The 20,852-nt window shown below is 43.3% G+C and overlaps 1 protein-coding gene and 1 non-coding gene across 2 annotated transcripts in view; both read right to left on the bottom strand.

Moving 5' to 3' along the window:
- Positions 1-1,180: 1,180 nt before the first annotated feature.
- HSD17B3 (hydroxysteroid 17-beta dehydrogenase 3) overlaps positions 1,181-20,852 on the bottom strand; it is a 39,423-nt gene continuing 19,751 nt past the window's right edge. The window contains exons 3-11 of the mRNA XM_004325618.4: positions 18,639-18,714; positions 16,023-16,130; positions 14,940-15,007; positions 13,438-13,473; positions 10,521-10,555; positions 9,362-9,443; positions 8,637-8,702; positions 5,318-5,467; positions 1,181-1,683 (exon numbers count right to left, since the gene is read on the bottom strand). Of these exons, the coding sequence (XP_004325666.1) occupies positions 1,573-1,683; positions 5,318-5,467; positions 8,637-8,702; positions 9,362-9,443; positions 10,521-10,555; positions 13,438-13,473; positions 14,940-15,007; positions 16,023-16,130; positions 18,639-18,714 (732 nt within the window). The 3' untranslated portion in view covers positions 1,181-1,572. The remainder of the gene's footprint in view (positions 1,684-5,317; positions 5,468-8,636; positions 8,703-9,361; positions 9,444-10,520; positions 10,556-13,437; positions 13,474-14,939; positions 15,008-16,022; positions 16,131-18,638; positions 18,715-20,852) is intronic.
- LOC117312826 (U6 spliceosomal RNA) lies at positions 19,909-20,010 on the bottom strand. Its single transcript, XR_004527237.1, has one exon. It is a non-coding gene; the product is annotated as a U6 spliceosomal RNA (small nuclear RNA).

The following is a 20,852-nucleotide window of genomic DNA, read 5'->3' as shown; positions in this document are numbered from 1 at the left end:
TTGCCTCCCCTAGGCAGAATCTAACCCAAAGCCAGCTGGTGTGAGTGTCTTAGGACTCGAGTTTGAAGCTTCCCCAGACCATCACCAAAGATCAGAGCATAAAATGTGGAGCTTAGGACTGAAAGACACCAGGTTAATAATCAGTACATAAAAGCGTCCTGTATTATAGTTGTTACTGTTACCCATAACTGAGAAAATATAAGTAGATATCTATACTTTAAAATGGACAAATTTTCCCAGTCTTTTCCTCAGAGAAGGTCTAATAAGAGCTATGATATTATAGTCCACTTTCTAAGCTTACCAAGGTTTTAAATGTTCTATCCTCTGCTTTCCTCCAGAACATAAAAATGTCCCATAAATTCCAACCAAATATACCAGAATCCTTTTTTTTTTTTTTTTTTTTGCAGTACGCGGGCCTCTCACTGCTGTGGCCTCTCCCGCTGCGGAGCACAGGCTCCGGACGCGCAGGCCCAGCGGCCATGGCCCACGGGCCCAGCCGCTCTGCGGCATGTGGGATCTTCCCGGACCGGGGCACGAACCCACGTCACCTGCATCGGCAGGCGGACTGTCAACCACTGCGCCACCAGGGAAGCCCCCAGAACCCTTTTAAAACTAGAGCAGCAGCACATAATCTTTGCTGCTAAATGCAATCTAAATGCAAACGACCTTCTCAGAAAAGATAAGTGCCACGAAGCACTGGCAGTGCCTAGAACATGATGATGTCTTGGGGAAGCACTCTTGACCAATGCCAGACAATGCAGGGTCACCAGCTGGCATGATCCTCCCCCAACTCCCTCAAGAGTTGAAGGACAGTAGTTCCCTAACACACCACCTCATATGCATTAACAATTAAAGCCCTCAGTCCAGCAACCCAAGGGCTGGAGGCCTGTAAAAACTCATTTCTACAGATACCAACTCCTGTATTAGAGCAATGGTTTTTTAAACTACTTTTAGCAACATATTTTCTGTTTTTATTTTTATAAACACAGTCTTCCATAGAACCCCAAATAAAATTGAAATAGAAAAATCTGGTGCTGCATTAGCTGAAATGAGGGGTCCCCAGAAACTGTCCTGATGTAGCTGTTGCCCCCACCCCTTCTCCTAGACAGTTTCCTGGGTCTCTGAGGAAGCCAGTTTGAGAACCAGTGAGTGCCCTAGGACTACAGCAGTCTTGATAAAGTTTAGTAATTTCAAACATTCTTTAATATAGCTATAAAAGTAGATTACTAGGTACAATTGTTCCCAATATTCAAAGAATCAGAGGCTTTCTTCTCACCACATTATATTATAATCCCATACAGAAAATTTTCCAGTTTTACCTATAGACACCCTCACCTTCTCTAACTATTAAAACCCCATTGCACAACACATGTTTTTACATCACAGCTCTCCCAAAGATCTCCAGACTTGAGTAAAATTGCAAAACAAAGTTGAATTTTAAGTACTGGGTCTGTGACATGGGCCCTCCAGCTTCAGGGAGGTGACAGGTACTGGTCTGTTCCTGGGTCCTCTGTGGCCAGTGCAGAACTTGGTGAAGAAAGCAATGCTGGGTGGCACATCAGCCCACCAGGACTATGTGATGTTGGCGTTCTGCTTGAGGTAGTCCATGTAGCGAGTCAGGAGCATCTTCTGAAACACACTGCTGTAGAAGGCCCATGACGGGATCAGGCTCAGAATGCTTGCCTTTAAGAGACAAAAACATAAGTGTCTGGGAGAAAAGAAGAGCAAGGAAGTTGCAAGAAAACATCTCAATTTATATTCATCATCTTGAAAAATGTATATCTGATGACTGAAGTTAAGTCCCAAATCTTTTAAGTAGTTGTTAAGATAAATAGAGTTAACACTGTTGTATGTTATATATGAAAGTTGTTAAGAGAGTAAATCCTACGAGGTCTTATCAAACGAAAAAAATTTTTTTATTTCCTTAATTTTGTAACCATATGAGATGATGAATGTTCACTGAACTTACTGTGGTAATCGTTTCATGTAAATCAAATCATTTTGATGTACACCTTCAACTTATAGAGGGCTGTATGTCAATTATATCTCAATAAAACTGGAAGAAAAAAATTCTTTTAAAGAGTTAATGAATGGAAATGAGTCATAGCAAGGTGTAAATTATTATCATGGAGTATTTGCTTTGAAAAGGGGGGGAAGCCTCAAGTTGAGGCACAAATGCCTAATGCTTTTCAGGCAAGAGGCACAGGCCTTGGAAGGTTCTTGCCCTCAAATTACACTTGTGTCCTATAAGGAAGGTCCAGGCCCCCAGAAGTAATCATTTTGTCCACAGTGTGATTCGGTTAATCCAACATTCCTCAGTCTACCTACAAAACAACAGAAGTTCAACTAGAGGAAAACTTGAGCCTTGTAGGCAGCTTGAACCTTCAGATTTTTGCAATCCTCTGAGGTATCCCAAAGCAGGAAACTAAAGGTGGTTCCTGGGAACCAGAGTAGAGCTCTTCCTCCACTGGCCAAGTCTATGAATCAATGCAACATCTTCTTCAGGAACTTCATTTTTCTCCCAGACAGAGCTTTTTTTATTTCGCAGCAAAATCAATCCCTTCCATTAGCTTTGTCTTGAACTAAATGTTTGGGCTTACTGAAGTCAGCCATAAATAAAATAAACTGAAACGCCAGGTCCCCAGAAAATGTTCTAAAAGGCCCCCTCTCCCATCCCCATCTTTATCTACCTTCTTCCAACCTGGAGACGCCATGTAGAAGGAAACAGAAAAGGTTTGGCATCAGGCAAAAATGGACTTAAACCCTTGCATCACTTTTACCAGCCAGGTGGTCTTGGGCCATCTGATCCATCTAAGCTTCATCTGATCTGATCCAGCTCTGAGCTTTGGTTTCCTCAATGTAAAAGGGGAGCCAAATGTCCTGTCTCACAAGATGTTTAGGAGAATTAAATGAGGTAACTATGAAGCCCCAAGTTCCACACGGATTCTTAGGTAGAGGCTCCAGTCTCACCTCAACTGCTGCCCCAAAACTCCTTGAGGGTAGAGAGCATCCTGTCTTTGCCTCACCTCTTTGAAATAGAAGACTTGCTTGTTTACTGGTTGATTCCACTTGATTACCCATAACTTTAGATTCCACGATCTTTCTAAACCCTGGCACATTCAAAATTGGTTTTAATGATTGATGTGTTTTCCTTTGTTTTCTCTTTTGCTTCACCAGGCACAAAGACTTTTTCCTACTGTTTTTGGCATCTGTTTACCAGTAGAGATTAGAATTTGTTACATAAGAAATCAAAGAGAAAAGTAAAAAAAAAAAAATTCAACTTTTGACATCTAGAATTGGATTACAGTATGTATGTAGCAAGACAATTGTCTTGCAAGCCATGCTATTGTCTCCAGAAAACATTTTCTAAATGCTAATGGATTCCATTTAAAACATCAATATCCTGGAGGACTAAAAGTATAGAGTTCTGCTAAGGGGAGAAGAGGATGTCTTATCCACTGGAACTACCTAAATCCCTCTGAGATGAACAGGATGTGACCCTGGGAAAGCATACAAAAGCCTGTACTTTTTCTGCCCTGGAGATGGTGGGAGGTACAAGAGAGAAAGAGGAAGACGTGGCCAGATGTGTGTCCTCTGATATGTGTGTCCTCTGAGCTTACGCTGGAGGGCTGGGGGCCTGGGGTGAAGGATAGGAAAGTGTGATAAATAAGTAATGGTAGCAAAGGAGGGTTTACTGCCTCCACTCTTCTGGAGTGCAGCCACAGAATATTATCTCAGCGTGGCGAGGTAAGTGCTGAGACTTGCTTTTCCAGCATCCCTCAGGTTCAAATTGGTGCTGATGCAAAGTAGAGAGCCAGAGGGCCTCTGCGAACCAAAGCTGCAGATGGACAGCTGGCCTCTGGCTGGATGAGGGAGGTAGCAGAGATTCAGGCATGTTCAGCCATCAGTAGCTGGGGAATGCATTGGCCTAGCCAAAAGGACAGAAGGAGTTATCCCCACACCCCCCACAGACATAAACCAGCAAGGTGAGCCACCATCAGATAGATTAGGGACACCAGCCACACACACTGAAGGACCAGCAGGAATTCATAGGAACTCTTTCCCCAGTGTCATTTTAGTGAGAGAGGCCAGAAGAAGGGACACTCAGGCAAGACCGAACATTTTTCTCTAAATAATGGACAGCCTATTTCCTAAATGGACAGTTTAGATGATCAGATCAAACTAAGTTTAAACTCATTAGACATTCCACTAATTTGTTTTCGTGCCATGCAGCAAGTAGTGGTCTGAAGAAAAACCAGATCGGCAATAGGCAAAATAAAGATCTTATATTCTTTCTGCTTGTCCACTTTGCACTGTGCGTTCAAACGGCGATTCTGCACGTTGTTGAGATTCTACAGTAAAAGTAGCAAGTAATCAGCTAAGACAATTCAGTATCTCTTGCCGGAGTCTCAGTACTGAGTCCCAGGAGACAGCTGAATGCTTTGGGAGGATTTAGTGCATTGACCCATGAATCTCTCTAGCATCAGAAAGAGAAAGAGAGAAATAAAGAAGCCTAATTCCCAAGGTAGAAAAACATATGAGGCAGAGGAGCAAGTTGACATATGAAGGGAAAGTAAAGACCTGTCTAAAATTCTTTGGTGATGATGGAAACAGAACTACCATGACACTGTTTGTTTGTTTTCAGTATTAGTGTGAAACTCAAGTCTACCTTTGTTTCCTGTTTGTGTTTTTTCCTAAAAGCAGCCCAGGGATGGTAAGAACTCCTCATGCCATATACTTCAGACTTTATTTCCATGTTTGATGAAGTCCGTGGTGTACGGGAACCAGCTTGTACTTTCTCATGAGAGCCAATTGTGAACCCTCCTCCTGAATTCATGTGCAGTGCCAACACACTGGTAACTTAACATCAGTCATGGAAATCAGCAAACGCTACAAATCAAGGTGTTTTGTTTTATTTTGGGGTTTTTCCTGGAGAGTTAAACATTTCCTGGCACAGAGGGCCAAGGACATCGACAGCCCCTACAGGGAAGCACCCCGTGTTTTGGCCTGACCTTCACAAAGCTCTGGGAGCCGCCTTACTTTCTGAGGGCAGAGGTGAGGCGGCCAAGGGTGAGATTTGCCAACTTCAGAGTTATCTCTAGGCTGGGCACCCAGCGCTTCAGCTTCTCCTTCCCCTTGCTAGATACACCTTTTCACAGGCTGGACTGCCCTCAGCAGTATACCTCTGGCATCAATATCCTTGCGTGACAGAGAACGGCTGAACGCTCCAACAGCAAGGGAGAGCTGGCTAAGCCCTGCTAGGGCCCCCTGCTTGTCTGTCCTCCCTTGCTTCAAGAAAGGAGAAGTTATCAATTACCAAGATTTCATGGGCGAGGCAGCCACAGGTTTCGTCTCCAATCGTGACATAATTCAGTGATTCTTTAACAAACTCATCAGCAGTCTTGGTTATCATGTTGGTATTTAGATACTTTGTCATCGGGGTTGAAACAGCATACGGGGTGAGCACCTACAATGGGAAATAAAGACCGTAACACAGGAGCAATCTGCCCAGCCCTGAGAAACTAATACCCATTTTACCATCCCTTCATGTTCCAACTCTGTTCTCCGCCTAAAAAGTCTCAGGATACTATACGATAATAGAACAGTTAAAGGTGTAGAAGGAGCACAGAGCTGGGAATCAGAAAGGTCAGTTTCTGGCTTAACGTGGCAACTAACTCAAGATGAGGCCTTAGCCACACAACACCAAGTGGTTCAAATGCACACAGGGTGAATGAGGAGCTCTGTCTTACAGCACGGTTCCCCAACTTAGAAAGTGAAAATGCAGGACACCCAGTTATATTTGAAGACAAACAATGGAAAGATTTTTCAGTTTAATTATATCCCAAGTATTGCATGGGACACACTTATTCTCAAAAGATTATTTGTTATCTGAAATTCAAATTTAACTGGATGTCCTGTGTTTTACCTGGCAACCCTATCACAGAAATTTATTTCTAACACATATAACCAAATTGGAGCACTTTCAAGTATTTTAGATTCACACTTCGGTTAGGAGCCAGGAGTGGCACATACCTCATAATCTTTCCTGTCATGGTAAGAAAAATAAACAACAGCACACTGTACCCTGAAAACCCAATACCATGTTTCCACTGGTGGTCTCACCACCTTGTGGCCTGGCATGAGGTTTCATAATGGGGTTTCTTACTTTATTCCCAGACACAGAGACCTTGGCATCTTTAGGGGAAAAAAAAAATCCATGCTTGTTTTCTTTTTCTTCACATCACCTTTGAAATTTTTGTCACATCACATTTTTTTTCCTCATCATACTTGAAATTACGTTGTTTCATAATTTAATCCAATGTATGTCAGTCAATTCAATTCAACTGGTTCTCATGGAAATGAATGCAGTTATTAATTTGCATAACACTTTTCTTCCAAAGAGCTCAAAGTGCATTCTTAGAAAAATATAAGAAGCTTGTATTTTCAAACCCAGTTTTCAGATAGGGAAATAATAAAAAGTGTTTCCATTCTTACAGTGAGTTTTGGTTGACAAAACACCTTTATGTATAAAACAAGGGCTCAATAAATATTGGTTAAATTTGCATACTTATTTATTCATTAGATCTTCACAGTAACCCAGAGAAGCAGCTATTATAAACCCCTTTTTACAAATGGGGAAACAAACTCACAGAGTTTAAGCAAGCTGTCCAAAACACTCAGCTGATAGATGGCAGCACTGGGATTTGAAAATCAAACCCAAGAGTACAGTCCATACTTCCTCAGGAATTTTACAAATATTTATTGAGCACCAATTACATGCGTGTTTGGAGAGACCAGTTGGTTTTCAGAATGTCACAGTGTCTCTTCCAGGACTTGGAGCAGCTCTGAGGCTTCTGCATGAGGGAAGGGGCTCCCTCCCCCTTCCTCACCTCCTACCACACCTTCTGCCCCACAGAACCCACTAACTTAGCAGCTACAGCATCTCTGGCCCACAGTTATCAAGATCGAGATGATGCTAAGACTTGATACTCAACACTAATATTTAGTGTTGTTCACCAAATATTTCTAGTTCTTCTTTCTTCCAGACGCATGATAGAATTGCACTTTCTGGGTCCCTATGGTTGGGTGGGACCATGTGACCAGATCTGACCAATGAGTGTGAGCAAAAGTGACATGTGACTTTTTTTTGGCTCTGTTAGGTCTTTGTTGCTGTGCACAGGCTTTCTCTAGTTGCAGCGAACAGGGGCTACTCTTCATTGCAGTGCACGGGCTTCTCATTGCAGTGGCTTCTCTTTGTTGTGGAGCACGGGCTCTAGGTGCATGGGCTTCAGTAGTTGCAGCATACAGGCTTCAGTAGTTGTGGCTCATGGGCTCTAAAGTACAGACTCAGTAGTTGTCAGAGCCTCTAATTATCAAAGCAAGTCTCTTGAACTCCTACCACTTTTTCTTTGACATGTCAACTGACAATATCCAAGATGGCGGCTGCTCCATCAGCCTGGGTCCCTGCGTCACTACAGTGAGCTAATTCCCTCTGACAGTTCACAGTGAATGTGTAGCATGAATGAGAAATCTATCTTTGTGGTTTTAAGCCAATGAGATTTTAGGGATTCTTTTTTACTGCAGAAAACTTAGCATATATAAGGTAGAGCTGTTGCAAAAGGAATCCGTCCTCAGCTGGGAGTTGGAGAACGGATAGAAGGGAAGAATCTCTTTTAGGTGAGACTTTAGTTCAGCAGGGCAGAGAATGGGACTGTAGTCTCTTGACAAGTCTGTTACAATCACTCACTACAACTGGGAAGATGATGTTATTTACAAAGCTCCTGCTATTAACTCTCATCTGCCTGTTGAATAAGCTTCATCCTATAGCTGGTTAATTTATACTGAGATACTCTCACCTGGGTATTTTAATTGAAAATCAGTATGTGCAGCAGTAATTTTAAAAATATAACTGAGTGTGCCTTTTTCTTCCCTAATAGTATGTCATAGAACTTCTTCCCAAACAGTTAACCAAAAACCTCTGTAAACTGTTTATGCCAGGTTCCAGAAACCACTTAGAGTTAATTGTGTTGCTGAAGGAAGCACGTCATATTGCTCAGCCTACAGACAGCAGTGACAACCCAGCTTTGTTTACAGTTAGGACAAGGTCAACTCCATGACCACTCTGTCATTGTAGGGGAAATGGAGAGCAGAGCACCTCTTCCCCAAGTGCTCAAGAACCAGGGTGTGGAGATCTCTATGTTCCATCACAGATGAACAGCCCCCAGGCGAAGCACCCTCTCCCCTCTTCCAACATTGACCAAGTGCTCAGGTTTCTTTTGTTCCTTCTCCACAATTCCTCCCACATGAGCCTGTCTCCTCTATCTAGGTCGGAGAGTAAAGGATGCTTAGACAAGAACCTACTTCTGTCCTGATGCAGCATTGGGTAGCAAGTGTTTCTGAGCACTCACTCATCCCACCCCATTTCCTTCTCCAGCACCCAGGGCATGGTGAGGGCAGCAGCAGGCAGAACCACGGTGGCTCCACTGCCACCTCTATGGTCATAGGAATTCACATGGTGTCATCCAGACCCCCTCTCCTGGTCACACATGCACAGCCTGTCCTGCAGGAAGCAGTGGCCCAGGCACCATGGGGATCCAGAGTTCCCATTCCCAAGGACTCAGAACTGTTGACCTTACCTGGATAATGATTCCTTTCTCTTTATATTCTGCTTGCAGTGCCTTGGAAAATGTGCACACAAAAGCCTGGAGCAAGAAGGAGAAACACCTAAGGACTTGATTCTCTGTCAGAGCCAATTCACTCAGATTTCAAAGGACACCACAGGGAGCTTATCTTCTTCACCTTAAAATGCAGCGGTTTGTCTTGATGGGAGTTAGAACTTCATTTCTTGGTCTGGGAAGAAATGAAGTTCTAACTTATGTTCTTACTCTCCCGCAATGAGAAGGAACATAAGTTTTGTAATAAATACATACCTAGGGCCACTGCGTATAGATACCCTACCCGGGGGAAGCTCTGCCTTGTCTAGAGCACCCACAGTTCCAAAGATTTGTTTTATGGCTAGGGCAAGAGGACACCTGATGAGGCCTCTGGGATGGAGGGAAACTACAATGTTACTTGCTGGCCAGAGGAGCGCAGGGCTCCCAGGCAAGGAAGTGAGTGGGAGCCGGAATTCCATGGGGGCTGCGCCTGCCCGGCTGTGCTTCTGCGAGGCTTCATCAGCCCAGGGGCAGCATCTTTTTCTAATTTGCACCCAGATACTGGCTGACTCGCTCCTCCCTGTACCTAGAAGAGTGTCTCTAGGCAAATCAGTCCATCGCCTTGCCAGATGATCCAAAGGAAAATGCTAAATGGGAAAAACAAAAGGAAGAAGGAGAAGGAGGCTTGGACCACATCTGTCACTCACCTTGGAAGCCGAATATGTAGAGTACAGAGGCCAGGGAAAGAGGGCCGCCCCGGAAGATATGTTCAAGATGAGACCTTTCCGCCTAAAGGGCAAGAAACAAAGTTTCAATTGCTCTGCTGCCTGATGACGCCTTGAGAAGGAAGAAAATAGAGGGGCTCATGGGAACGCTGGGAAACTTCCATCCTCTCTAGGTTTCCATGTGTGCTAAGTGTTCTGCTTCCAAGAACTGTGAGTGGAACTTCACCTCAGTCATGAACTACACCACACCATGATGCCACTTGGCAGTCAGTGGACCTCAAGAGCTTGTGAATGGAAACAGGGGCTCTGCTACAGCAAAGGTCCACCCCCAAAATGCAGAGAACCAACTCAGCTCAGACAGGACTCAAGGGGGAAGTGGTCCTTCTCTCTCAAATGTGACCACATGAGCTCAAGGTCCCTTCTGACTCATAAAGATGACCCACAACAGGACAGATGTCATATGCAGAATCCTGTCTTGGGTGGAATTTGACAGTCCATCATCTGCTCACACAGGCACTCCTACACAAGTCTCTGGGGTTCTTACTTACCCTTTTGAAATTCAATATCCTTAATCCTTCCCAACTAGATGGATTCAATCCAGAAAAATTAAGAAACTGCAAATTGGAATACAAGGCCAAGCCCCTTCTTTCTCTAGGTAAGATAAAACTAGTGACCATTTGCTTTTAGTGAATACCACCTGAGAAAAACCAGCTCCCAAATGGGCATTGTAATAGGGTGATTTAAAACACGGAATAAATAGAGAAACTGATGGGGTGGTGATTTTTACCCCCAAACTGGAGTATTCATTCTGACAAGAGCTGAAATGCATAATAACAAAGAGATGGTCTTGGTCTCAGGCCAACTTCTGAAGTTTCTTTTATACTCACTGTGAGTTAATTTTTCGAACACAATGTCTGCAGAAACTACTGTTCTCTTCCTCCCTCCAGTATATGCTACATTTGACCTGCAAATATGCTTATCTGCTTGCAAAGCTGGCCTGGTCCAACCATAATCTCCATGTCTTTTCATCATAGTTTTATCATTTGTTAAAGCAGCAGCAGATGAACCCTATGCCCCTGGTCCCCAAGTCAGCTGATTGCCAGGCCAGGCAGACCATGGCTTTTCCAAGGAAAGACCTTACCTTGATTCCATGTGTTTCAGAATCAGCTGCGTCATCTATAAGAGAAGGGCAAAGTTAAGCCCTGACAGAGGAACTATGTAGCAATGTGCCGTGGGGACTTAGCAAGTAGGTGCTGGAGGAAACTGGAGAAACAGGTTTATCTTCTCAGATGGCCTTGAAAATCTGCTGACACTCATTGGAGGTAATTCTGACAACACTAGAGTCTGGCTGGAACCCATAAAAGGCAACTTAGACAAATGGCAAACAGTTCAGAGGCCTCTGGTTTCTCCTTCATAAAACTGAAGTCTTCCTGGAAAAATGAAGGGAGTGAAAAACTATGGAAATTGGCTTATGTCTGTGGGACCAACACAGGCTCCCCAGATACCCTTCATTCTGGAAGAGAGGCAAAAGTAGTTTGGCCATTACAAAACTCACACAGGAGTTAGAATTAGGGGGCTGTCAGGAAACCTAACAAGTGTCCATGAGTGTCTCACATACAAGGTATGAGATGGAGAAGGACATCTCTTCAGTTCAACAGCAGCCTCATTGGCGGCCTGCAGGGGGTCTGTGAAGTAGCTCCCTAGACACAACATGTCTGCTGGTCTGTTGGAATTACAACAGCGTTGAAAACTCCCTTCCCCACCCCAACCTACTGTCCCTGGAAGCAGTCTTCCCTGCCAGTTCTGGAGCTTAAATATTTCATTAAGCAAGCTTTTCATGTCATAATTTTAAGGCACCCATTTTAAGAATTAAGAAAGAGGCAAACCCATGGACTGAAATGTTCTTGAAAGTACAATTGAGTGGAATCAGGCCCTGTCTTGGGAGCAGGTTTGAGACAGAGAACATCCAAACAGATGGGGAGAGGCAGAGAAATAGAGGACACTGGGGACCAGAAGACAAGTTTGCCTAATTTTTCATGCTGTCTGGGGCCCTGCATTTCCTAGGAAGGCCCCTAAGCTCATCCCTGGGAGCCTCCAGATAATGTTTTCACTGCTCTGGAGAAGCGGCAGGGGTGGGAGTGGTGAGGGCTTCCTAGACTGGACTGCCTTCTGAAACCCTGGATTTTGAGGGAGGTGAGAGAAGCATGAGGAGTAGATCATGTCAACACCCTTTCCTTGCTTCTCCCAACTTCATTAAGGATATAGTTGGAGCATTGTTGAACAGCATTTCTCAGTCTCCCAAAAGCCTGACTGGGTGAATGATCCCAATTAGAGATACAACACTGGACTTTGTGGGTCCCTGTCTCAAAGGTTCCAGTATTTAGTCTCTTATCCCACGTTCCCTTTGCCCTCAAACTCATTCTCCCATCTCTGCGCTTGATAGAGAACTCTAGTGTTTCCAGATGGTTCCTTTGGAATAATTAAGTGATACTAGTCATGCTTCCAACCAGCGTGGCCAATTTGGGCATTGCATACTTAGAAGCTAAACTTCAATTTGTTTTCTTTGTTACTTAAGGAAGTTAGTGTCTACCAAGATATAAAATAATTTTTTTGAAAATCAAAGCATTTCTCTGCTAAAAGAGTCAGAGGGTTGTCAAATACATTTGGGAAACCCTGTGATCAAATGAACCAAGACTGAAAGATCAATGTATCCATTAATGTGAAAGATTTTAGTGGTAAGGCTGCAGACGACAGTGGAACGTATAAAACCTTCAATTACATCAGCTGGGGATTTTAAAAAGCCATTGATTGCTCAGCATAAAAAGAATGTATGTACCAATAAAAACTGAGCAGGAAACTATAAAATACCAGTATACTTACAAAAACAAAAAAAAACAACCAATGGTGAAAATAATTTTTGTCAGCTCAACTCTAGCCACATGAAAAACATTTTTTTTTGGTCTGTTCAGCATCCATCCCCTCTTTTGATGTTGATAGGAACCTATTTTCCTCTGGGAAACCAGTTCTCCCCGTCAGTCCATGCTGTGAAGACGAGATAGCCCCCCGCTGCTCCCCAATAAGGGTCCCGGTTCCATGAAATCAGTCATACCTGAGTCATTGCTGAAGTTCCATTGGACCATCCAGAGTGATTATGAGGGCTGCCAGGCACAGCTGTGAACTTTGTGTACCGAGCAACGTGCCCAGCTGTGGGGGTGAGTGTGCGCTGAAAGCCCAGGGTTCACTCACAAGCCATTTAGAGGACTCTCATCATCCAGAGGGAAGGGAAATATTGTGTTCACACAAAAGCATCATCTACTCACCACACATGGGGCTATGTCCACTCTTAAGCAGCACCTTTCTCCAAATTGTCTGCACAGACAATTTGTCTCCCTTTTTCTTATTCACACAAAGACACAGCATAGGATAGCTTTGTGGTACTCATGCCTATAAACGCGTATGCAGTTAATTCTAATAAAAGGACCTGAGTGCTGAATGGCACCTGACACATCAATTAGTTCAATACTCTTTTAATAGCAGATGAAGAATCTGAAGTTCAAAGGGGCTAAACAGCAGGCCCAATGCTGTCCAGTAACTGATCTGGGATCAGAATACATATGAACTTGAACTTCACTTCAACAAATAGTTTTTGAACAACAAGAGTCTATAAAATCCAAGCCACACCCTCCGTCCTTTTTCCACACTGAGTGAGCTTTCCTCCGTTTACAAAGACTCAAATCACAAGAAGATACTATTTTTTTTAAGTTGCTTTGGAATCCTGAATAAGTTTCATCATCATCAGGCCTGATATGTTCTGACATGTGACAAAACTGAATGCAGAAAAAGGATTCAGATACTAGGGAGAGCGAATCCACTGTATTTTCTTGATGAAAACAGACAAGACAATTAAAAGGCTACTACATGGTCTCTCATTTCAATTTTAAAGTACAGTTCAATTTTAAAGAATTCTGCATCTACAGGGAAGGGGCCAATTCTCCTGAGTTGCCAAATCCAACAGCCACTACATTTTAATGCACTGAGCACATACATTGATCACGTACCTTCACTACCGAGGTGATGTTACAGTGGACGAGGCTCTGTAATAAATAATCACAATCATGAATCAGCCAGATCATTTGGGAACTTCTCTTGAAAAGTGTTCAGGGCTAAACAACCATGAAGCGGGCAAAAGTGTGTGTCTGAGTGGTTGCCGCAGCCTGCAAATTAGGCTCCTAGTTGATATTCAGAATGCACTAGAACAGGGAAATATCTGACATCCACACTATGATTCTATAAGAATGTGATCTTGAACAGAAGTCAATTAAGAGTTTCCGGGCTTCCCTGGTGGTGCAGTGGTTGAGAGTCCGCCTGCCGATGCAGGGGACACGGGTTCGTGCCCCGGTCCGGGAAGATCTCACATGCCGCGGAGCGGCTGGGCCTGTGAGCCATGGCCGCTGAGCCTGCCGTCCAGAGCCTGTGCTCCGCAACGGGAGAGGCCACAACAGTGAGAGGCCCGCGTACCGCAAAAACAAAAACAAAAACAATTAAGAGTTTCCTTGAAAATTTCAGCAGGAATACGGAAACAGTTTTTCAAAGGGAGATGGTTAATTTCCAGCTGAAGGAAGGGAGGTTAGTATATGTGATCTAGAAGACAATAGCATAGACATTAGAAAGGTGAATGGTTGTATAACACAAGGTATACAGGTACCCGGCTACAGAGGGCAGTTAAAGAAGCTGCTAGAATCACCCAAGACAGACAGAGGAAAAGAGGGTCAGACACATAGACAAGTACAAATGCAGACGTAAATAAAGAGAAGCAAGAACGGAACCCGCTTAATGGAGAGACACCAACTTGTGCCAGAAACAGGGACCGTGGAGTTAGACGTGTGGCCGGTGAGGATGTTCAGCAGGGTCCAAGGAATCTGGCATTATTTGTCCACACAGTAGACATGGGGCCTACACAGAACCTTAGGAATACTTGCGGGATCAGGGAATAGAAGCATGCTAGCCTGTTCAGAATTGTTATAACCCCACTACTTCAAAGGTCAGGGCCTGAGGAAGTGTCGAAATATAGTGCCTTCGAAGACTGTTAAACGCGTAGTAAATTTGCTCATGGCCAGCAAGGGCAGTCATGGGTCCGAGTCAAGCTGGCTGAACTGACAACAACCCCAACCACAGAGTCTGTGCGAGGGGCTTCTATCACACTGAAAGTGGAATGAATCTTATTACCTGGGAAGACAAAGAAAGCCATGAATACAAAGCTATGAATTTGTTAGGCAGAATTACCCCCTTAGAAAGCAAAGTGCAGATCCCCGAAAGACTGGCACAGGTAAATTTTGGTGTGTGGAGAAGAGGGAAGATGTCCTTATCCTAGAGATAGTCGTGAACAGCAGTACCCTTGACTGTGTATCAAGTACTCAGGCGAAAAGAAAGGGAGACCTCCAGTCATCCACCTGGAATACAGAATACAATCCCATTACCCCCTCCTGGCCCTGGTGATTACCCAGCCAGGGTGCTCAGGACCACGTGAGAGGAAAACATCCACAGAAGAGTATAGGCCTACCTGGATGTCATCCGGCGTGTTAAGGAAATGACGCGGGAGAAGGTTTGGAAGCATGCCGACATTGTTGACTGACCAAAAGAGGCAAAATAAAAAGATGTCAGAAGAGCCCATGGCAAATGTCTATTGAAAGCCTTAAAAATTGTCATATTCAACCCAGGAATTCTTGGGAAGTTTTCCAAGGAAACGTGTACAAAAGATTTATATACAAGGTTGTTCGTTGCAACATCATTTGGTAACAGTGAGGAAACTGGAGAGAAAGAAATTGTGGTCCTATAATACAATGCACATAAAATGAATCATGGGGGTGGGATGCAATGGAGTCATTTAAAACTATGACTGCTCAGAGTTTTAAAAACCTGGGAGAACACTAGTGATGTATGACTTTTTTTAATGTTGCAAAACAGTACATACGTTTAATCCTGATTTTGAAAATATGTGTGTATGTATCTGGAAGGATATATACCAAGATGCTATCTCAGGCTGTCAGGATTTCAAGAAATTCATAGCTCTTTTACATGCTCATCTGTTCTTTCCAGTTTTCCTGCAACATGTTTTACACTTTTATCAGTAAAAATGTAATTATTCTAGAAATCAAAATCTTCTTTCTATGTACAATACAAGCACTGTACTGTGATATGGTTACAAAACAGATTGTCTATAAATTATCTCAGAAAAAAATTGTATCTCATTTCCCAGATGAGAAAATCAGTCCTCAGATAACCACACTGACTCACTATTTCATGGATCAATTGCAGTGATGTTTGTTTGCTAAACTAATTCCTTTAGACCAAAGTTTCCGTCTTCCTGCCAAATGTCAATATCAGTTCAGTGAAAGAAAAATATTTTAATACTAGGAAATATGGTTGGGAAGATTGAAATATGTAGATTTGCTACATTCCAAAGTCATGTACAAATTTGTTAATCCAGTAATTCCTCTTGAAGAACTGAACTTTAATATTTGGTTTAATGCTACAGCTTATAGTCATGGGTTAAGTTTAAGCTACTATTGAATAATCAAGTATCACTAAGATAATTGTCTCACTGATTTATTACAACACGCTTTGCATTTTATAATTTACTTACCTAAAATTCCAATTTCTAAGTCTTTAAGTTTTTCTTTAATATACTCATAGATGTCATCTTTGGTAAAATCTGCTTGTATAATCTTCACACTACTTCCTATCGTCCACTCTGCATTAGAGACAACAGTTATTTTTTAATGAACAGGAGTCCAAATCCCCCTCTTGCCCATGTCCTCCCAATGCTCCTATACTACCTGAATAGACACTTAAAAGCACAAGCCCATCACCTTAATTAGAAACAAGAAATAGCCTCGGGGGCTTCCCTGGTGGCGCAGTGGTTGAGAGTCCGCCTGCCGATGCAGGGGCCGCAGGTTCGTGCCCCGGTCCAGGAAGATCCCACGTGCCGCGGAGCGGCTGGGCCCGTGAGCCATGGCCGCTGAGCCTGCGCGTCCGGAGCCTGCGCTCCGCAACGGGAGAGGCCACAACAGTGAGAGGCCCGCGTACCGCCAAAAAAAAAAAAAGAAATAGCCTCGGATAAATGCTGGGATGTGTTAAAAGATTTGTGAATGATGGGATACTAAGAGTTACTACGGTGACAAGTAAAGACATTATAACAGACTTAATGCAGTGATTCTCAAAGCAAGGTCCACAGACCACAGCATCAACATCACTGAGAACTTGTTAGAAACACAAAATCTCAGGCTCCACCCCAGACCTACTGAACCGGGAAACCCTGGGAGATGGCCTGGTGATCTGTTTTCACATGTGCTAGGGGTGACCGTGGTGCATGCTCAAGTTTCAGACCCCTGGACTAAAGGCTGTAAGAGCAAAGTGCAATGCCTCTGCTCAGTGAGTGTCAGGTCCTCGTCACATACACTCAGAAACCCTTTGTATTTGTCCAACGATTTAGCATTTATAAAACATTTACATGTACTATATATATATATATATATATATATATATTTTTTTTTTTTTTTTTTTTTTTTTTTTTTTTTTTTTCAGTACGTGGGCCTCTCACTGCTGTGGCCTCTCTTGTTGTGGAGCACAGGCTCCGGACGTGCAGGTTCAGCAGCCATGGCTCACGGGCCCAGCCGCTCCGCAACATGTGGGATCTTCCTGGACCGGGGCATGAACCCATGTCCCCTGCATCGGCAGGCGGACTCTCAACCACTGCGCCACCAGGGAAGCCCTCACAATATATTTTTTAATCCTCTCAACAACCTTGTAAAGTAGGTATTTTCTCCATTTTTCAGAGGAGAAAATTAAGGCTCAGAGAAGCTTACTAGCTTGACCAAGGGCACCCAAACTCTGCTCCCTCCAAGTTCAATCCTCTTTCCACTGTTTTATGTGAACTTGCCTTGTGCAGGAGCTCTTTCTTAGATATAAAAGCAATGGGCAGATCTCACCAGCTGCTGCCTGCTTAGCTCTGCAATTAGACCCAATATTTCTGGGGCAAGTGATCTTAAGGCAAAGTTTGGGGGCAGTTCAAAGACACTACTTGTTTTTCAAAAGGACGATAAAAAGTACACTTTAGCACTGTAAGGGAAACACTGAAGAATGTCCTAGTCCTGGGTCAAAGTTATTTCTGATATCCAGACAGAAAACAAAAGCAGAATTCACTGGTTCAAGGGCACTGAGCCTCCTCGTTGCGACTGCTCAACCCCACACCTCCCACAGCCTTCTCTAAGCCCAGATTTTCTCCAGAGAAATAAGGCTCTCCCCCAGACAGCCTGCTATGGTCTTCACGAGTCTTCATAGTTGAAAACTCATTCCTTGGAGTTCAGGAATTTATCAATTACTAAATTAGTAATTATTATTAAAATGCAAATGCCCAGAAAGGGATAGGATGATCATTATTAACTAAGAACATGTCAGAGTGGATCATAATAATAAAGCTTTATAATATAAATCCTGTCTCTTGGGGTTGCATAGTGTACAACTTTCAAAACCATACGTGGCAGCCCTGGATCAAATCTTTTTTTTTTTTAATCTAACAACTAGCAGTAAGCATTGTCCCTCACCCTACTGGAAGGAGCACAGCATAGACATAGGGAAGTGAAGTCCCAAACACAGATGCTGCTTTTCTTTGTGTGTGTGTGTGTGTGTGTGTGTGTGTGTGTGTGTGTGTGTGGTACGCGGGCCTCTCACTGTTGTGGCCTCTCCCGTTGCGGAGCACAGGCTCCGGACGCACAGGCTCAGCAGCCATGGCTCACGGGCCCAGCCGCTCCACGGCATGTGGGATCTTCCCAGACCGGGGGCACGAACCCGTGTCCCCTGCATCGGCAGGCAGACTCTCAACCACTGCGCCACCAGGGAAGCCCAGATCCTGCTTTTGAAGGGAGTAGCAGAAGCAATCAGACAGCTGAGGCCTCTGGATGAGGGAGTCTGATTCTAGATATGGAGACGCTAGACCAAAGAAGAGAGTAGACCTGTTTGTGGGGTGAGTCTGCCCCTGCTTCATGCAGCCTGAAGAACCCCTGGTGAACTAAACTGAAGTGAACTAAAGCCACTTATATCCTGCACTTAACTTTGTAAACTGGGCTGCCCTAAGGAGGCTGGTACCCCAGCCTCCAGAGAGCAGACGTAGGGATGCTGACAGATGTCTCTACGGGCAGGACAGGAGCAGACTTGGCTGGTGGGTCCACAAACATCTCCCTTATTTCTTGGGGTCACTCACCAATCTCCGCAGCAATGGCCTGTAGTTTTTCCAGTGTCCGGCTGATAAGCACGACATTGAGTCCCTGTCTTGCTAACTGAGGGTAGAGACGGGAAAACCAAAAAGGAGGTGATAAGCAGACAGGGAAGGTTTGTTACATTAAAGGTGAGTTGGGGCATCACTCAGTTGGTCACAGGGTGATGTGCATGCTTCTCCTGAGTTTAAATATGCAGAATGTGACAAAGGTTTCTGGGTTATGAGTAAAACAGCCACACTGGGCCAGGCTAAATGTGACATAACAGTAGTTTATTTGCATGTGTTTATTATGTGCCGGGAATTATTATTCTAAGTGCTTTTTTGCACAGATCCACAATCTGAATGCCCTCCTGTCTAAACCACCTATGATCAGATGTGTGGTGGAATTCAGAATTTGGAGGATTTTATACTATAATTTATGTAACAGGGTCTAGAGTAGCATCCCATAATAAAAAACAATATTTCTGCAGCGACCTTGTGAGCTGCCTCCTATTCACAAGAACGTTCTTCCTGTGGTTCTCTTCACTTGGGCACAGTCATGGACCTGAGCCCTTTCTTTCTGTTTTCTGGCTCCCAACAGGACAGAAAATGGAATAGGAAACTGGAGGGTAAACGGATGTTTCCCTGAGATCAGAAGGAACTCTCTTCAGATTGGACACTGTTTCGACTCATGGGAGCCGAGCGACAGTGTGCAGAAGTGGTGTGCTTGAACATAGCATAGGAGACAGGTAAACGCAGTGTGCTGAGTTGTCATGGACAAGCCCAGACTCCTCACACCTAAAAATGCTACAGGTGAGAAAAGATAGAGCTTTGCCTGAAGACAAATGGAAAACCCAATGTTCATTTAAACAGAGACACGTAAAATAGATAGCTAGTGGGAAGCAGCCGCATAGCACAGGGAGATCAGCTCGGTGCTTTGTGACCACCTGGAGGGGTGGGATAGGGAGGGTGGGAGGGAGGGAGACGCAAGAGGGAAGAGATATGGGAACATATGTATATGTATAACTGATTCACTTTGTTATAAAGCAGAAACTAACACACCATTGTAAAGCAATTATACTCCAATAAAGATGTTAAAAAAAAAAGACAAAAAAAATTTTTAAAAATAAAATAAACAGAGACAGACATTTGAGTTAGTGACAAAGGTCCCAGTTAACTGAAATCCTTCTCTATGGTTTTAATTAAATGAAACTGTTATATTTTTAAATTGTGGTAAAATACACAGGACATAAAATTTACCTATAGGGAATGTCTCACAATTATGGAATGTTTCACAATTTGTGTGTCATCCTCACACAGGGCCCATGCCAATCTTCACTGTATCACTTCAGTTTTAGTGTATATGTTGCCAAAACAAGCACTATGCCAGATTTAACAAGGAGTTCTATTATAGAAAACACATAAGAAGCTGAACTGAAGACTTTACTATATGGTCTCCAATAGCCAATATTCAAACCTGTGGTATCAGAATCATTCAGGAAGACGTCAAAAATAAACACCAATTCCCACCACAACCATCCAATTAAGAATCTCTGGAGCTGAAGCCTCAGTATTTACATCTTTTTCTATTTTGATTTATTAAATTATACTATTAAATGCACAAGCACATTCTCACTGTAAAAGCTGTCACTAAGCCACACCCACGGTTCCATTTCCCCACCACCGCTAGGCTCCCGCTGTCTTTAGTTTGGTATTGATCCTCCTTTCTAACTTTCTCTCTGCATCTACATGCATCTATAAGTACATACAGAAATAGAAGTTTGTTTTGTGGGATTTCTTTCTTTTCACACTTTATAAATGGCATTATAAGCTTGTCTTTTTAACTTAATGATGTGTCTTATCTCTAAGTATTGTATCTATTTCTACGTCAGTCCATGCTGAGCCACATTTTTATTGCTTCATAGTGCTCTATAGTTCACTCTTGGGTGAGCATTTAAGTTGTTTTGAAGTTTTCCTATTACCAATATTGCTACAGCGAAAACCCTTCAATACTGCTCTTTGTATATACAAGTGAATTAATTCCTAGAGTAGATAGCCAAGGAGAAGAAGAAATGCTGTGTTAAAAGGTACATGCTTTTTAAATTTTCACAGTATTGGCAAAATATCCTCCCTTAAAACTGTACCATCAAAAATAGAGTTTCTACTTCTCCACACTCTGGCCCATATATTATATTAGCAAATTTTTCAACCTAAAAGTCA

This window comes from Tursiops truncatus, chromosome 6 (genome assembly GCF_011762595.2).
Source record: "Tursiops truncatus isolate mTurTru1 chromosome 6, mTurTru1.mat.Y, whole genome shotgun sequence".
Taxonomy (NCBI): domain Eukaryota; kingdom Metazoa; phylum Chordata; class Mammalia; order Artiodactyla; family Delphinidae; genus Tursiops; species Tursiops truncatus.
The sequence above is the reverse complement of the archived record's forward strand: the minus strand, read 5'-3'. Positions and strand labels throughout refer to the sequence as shown.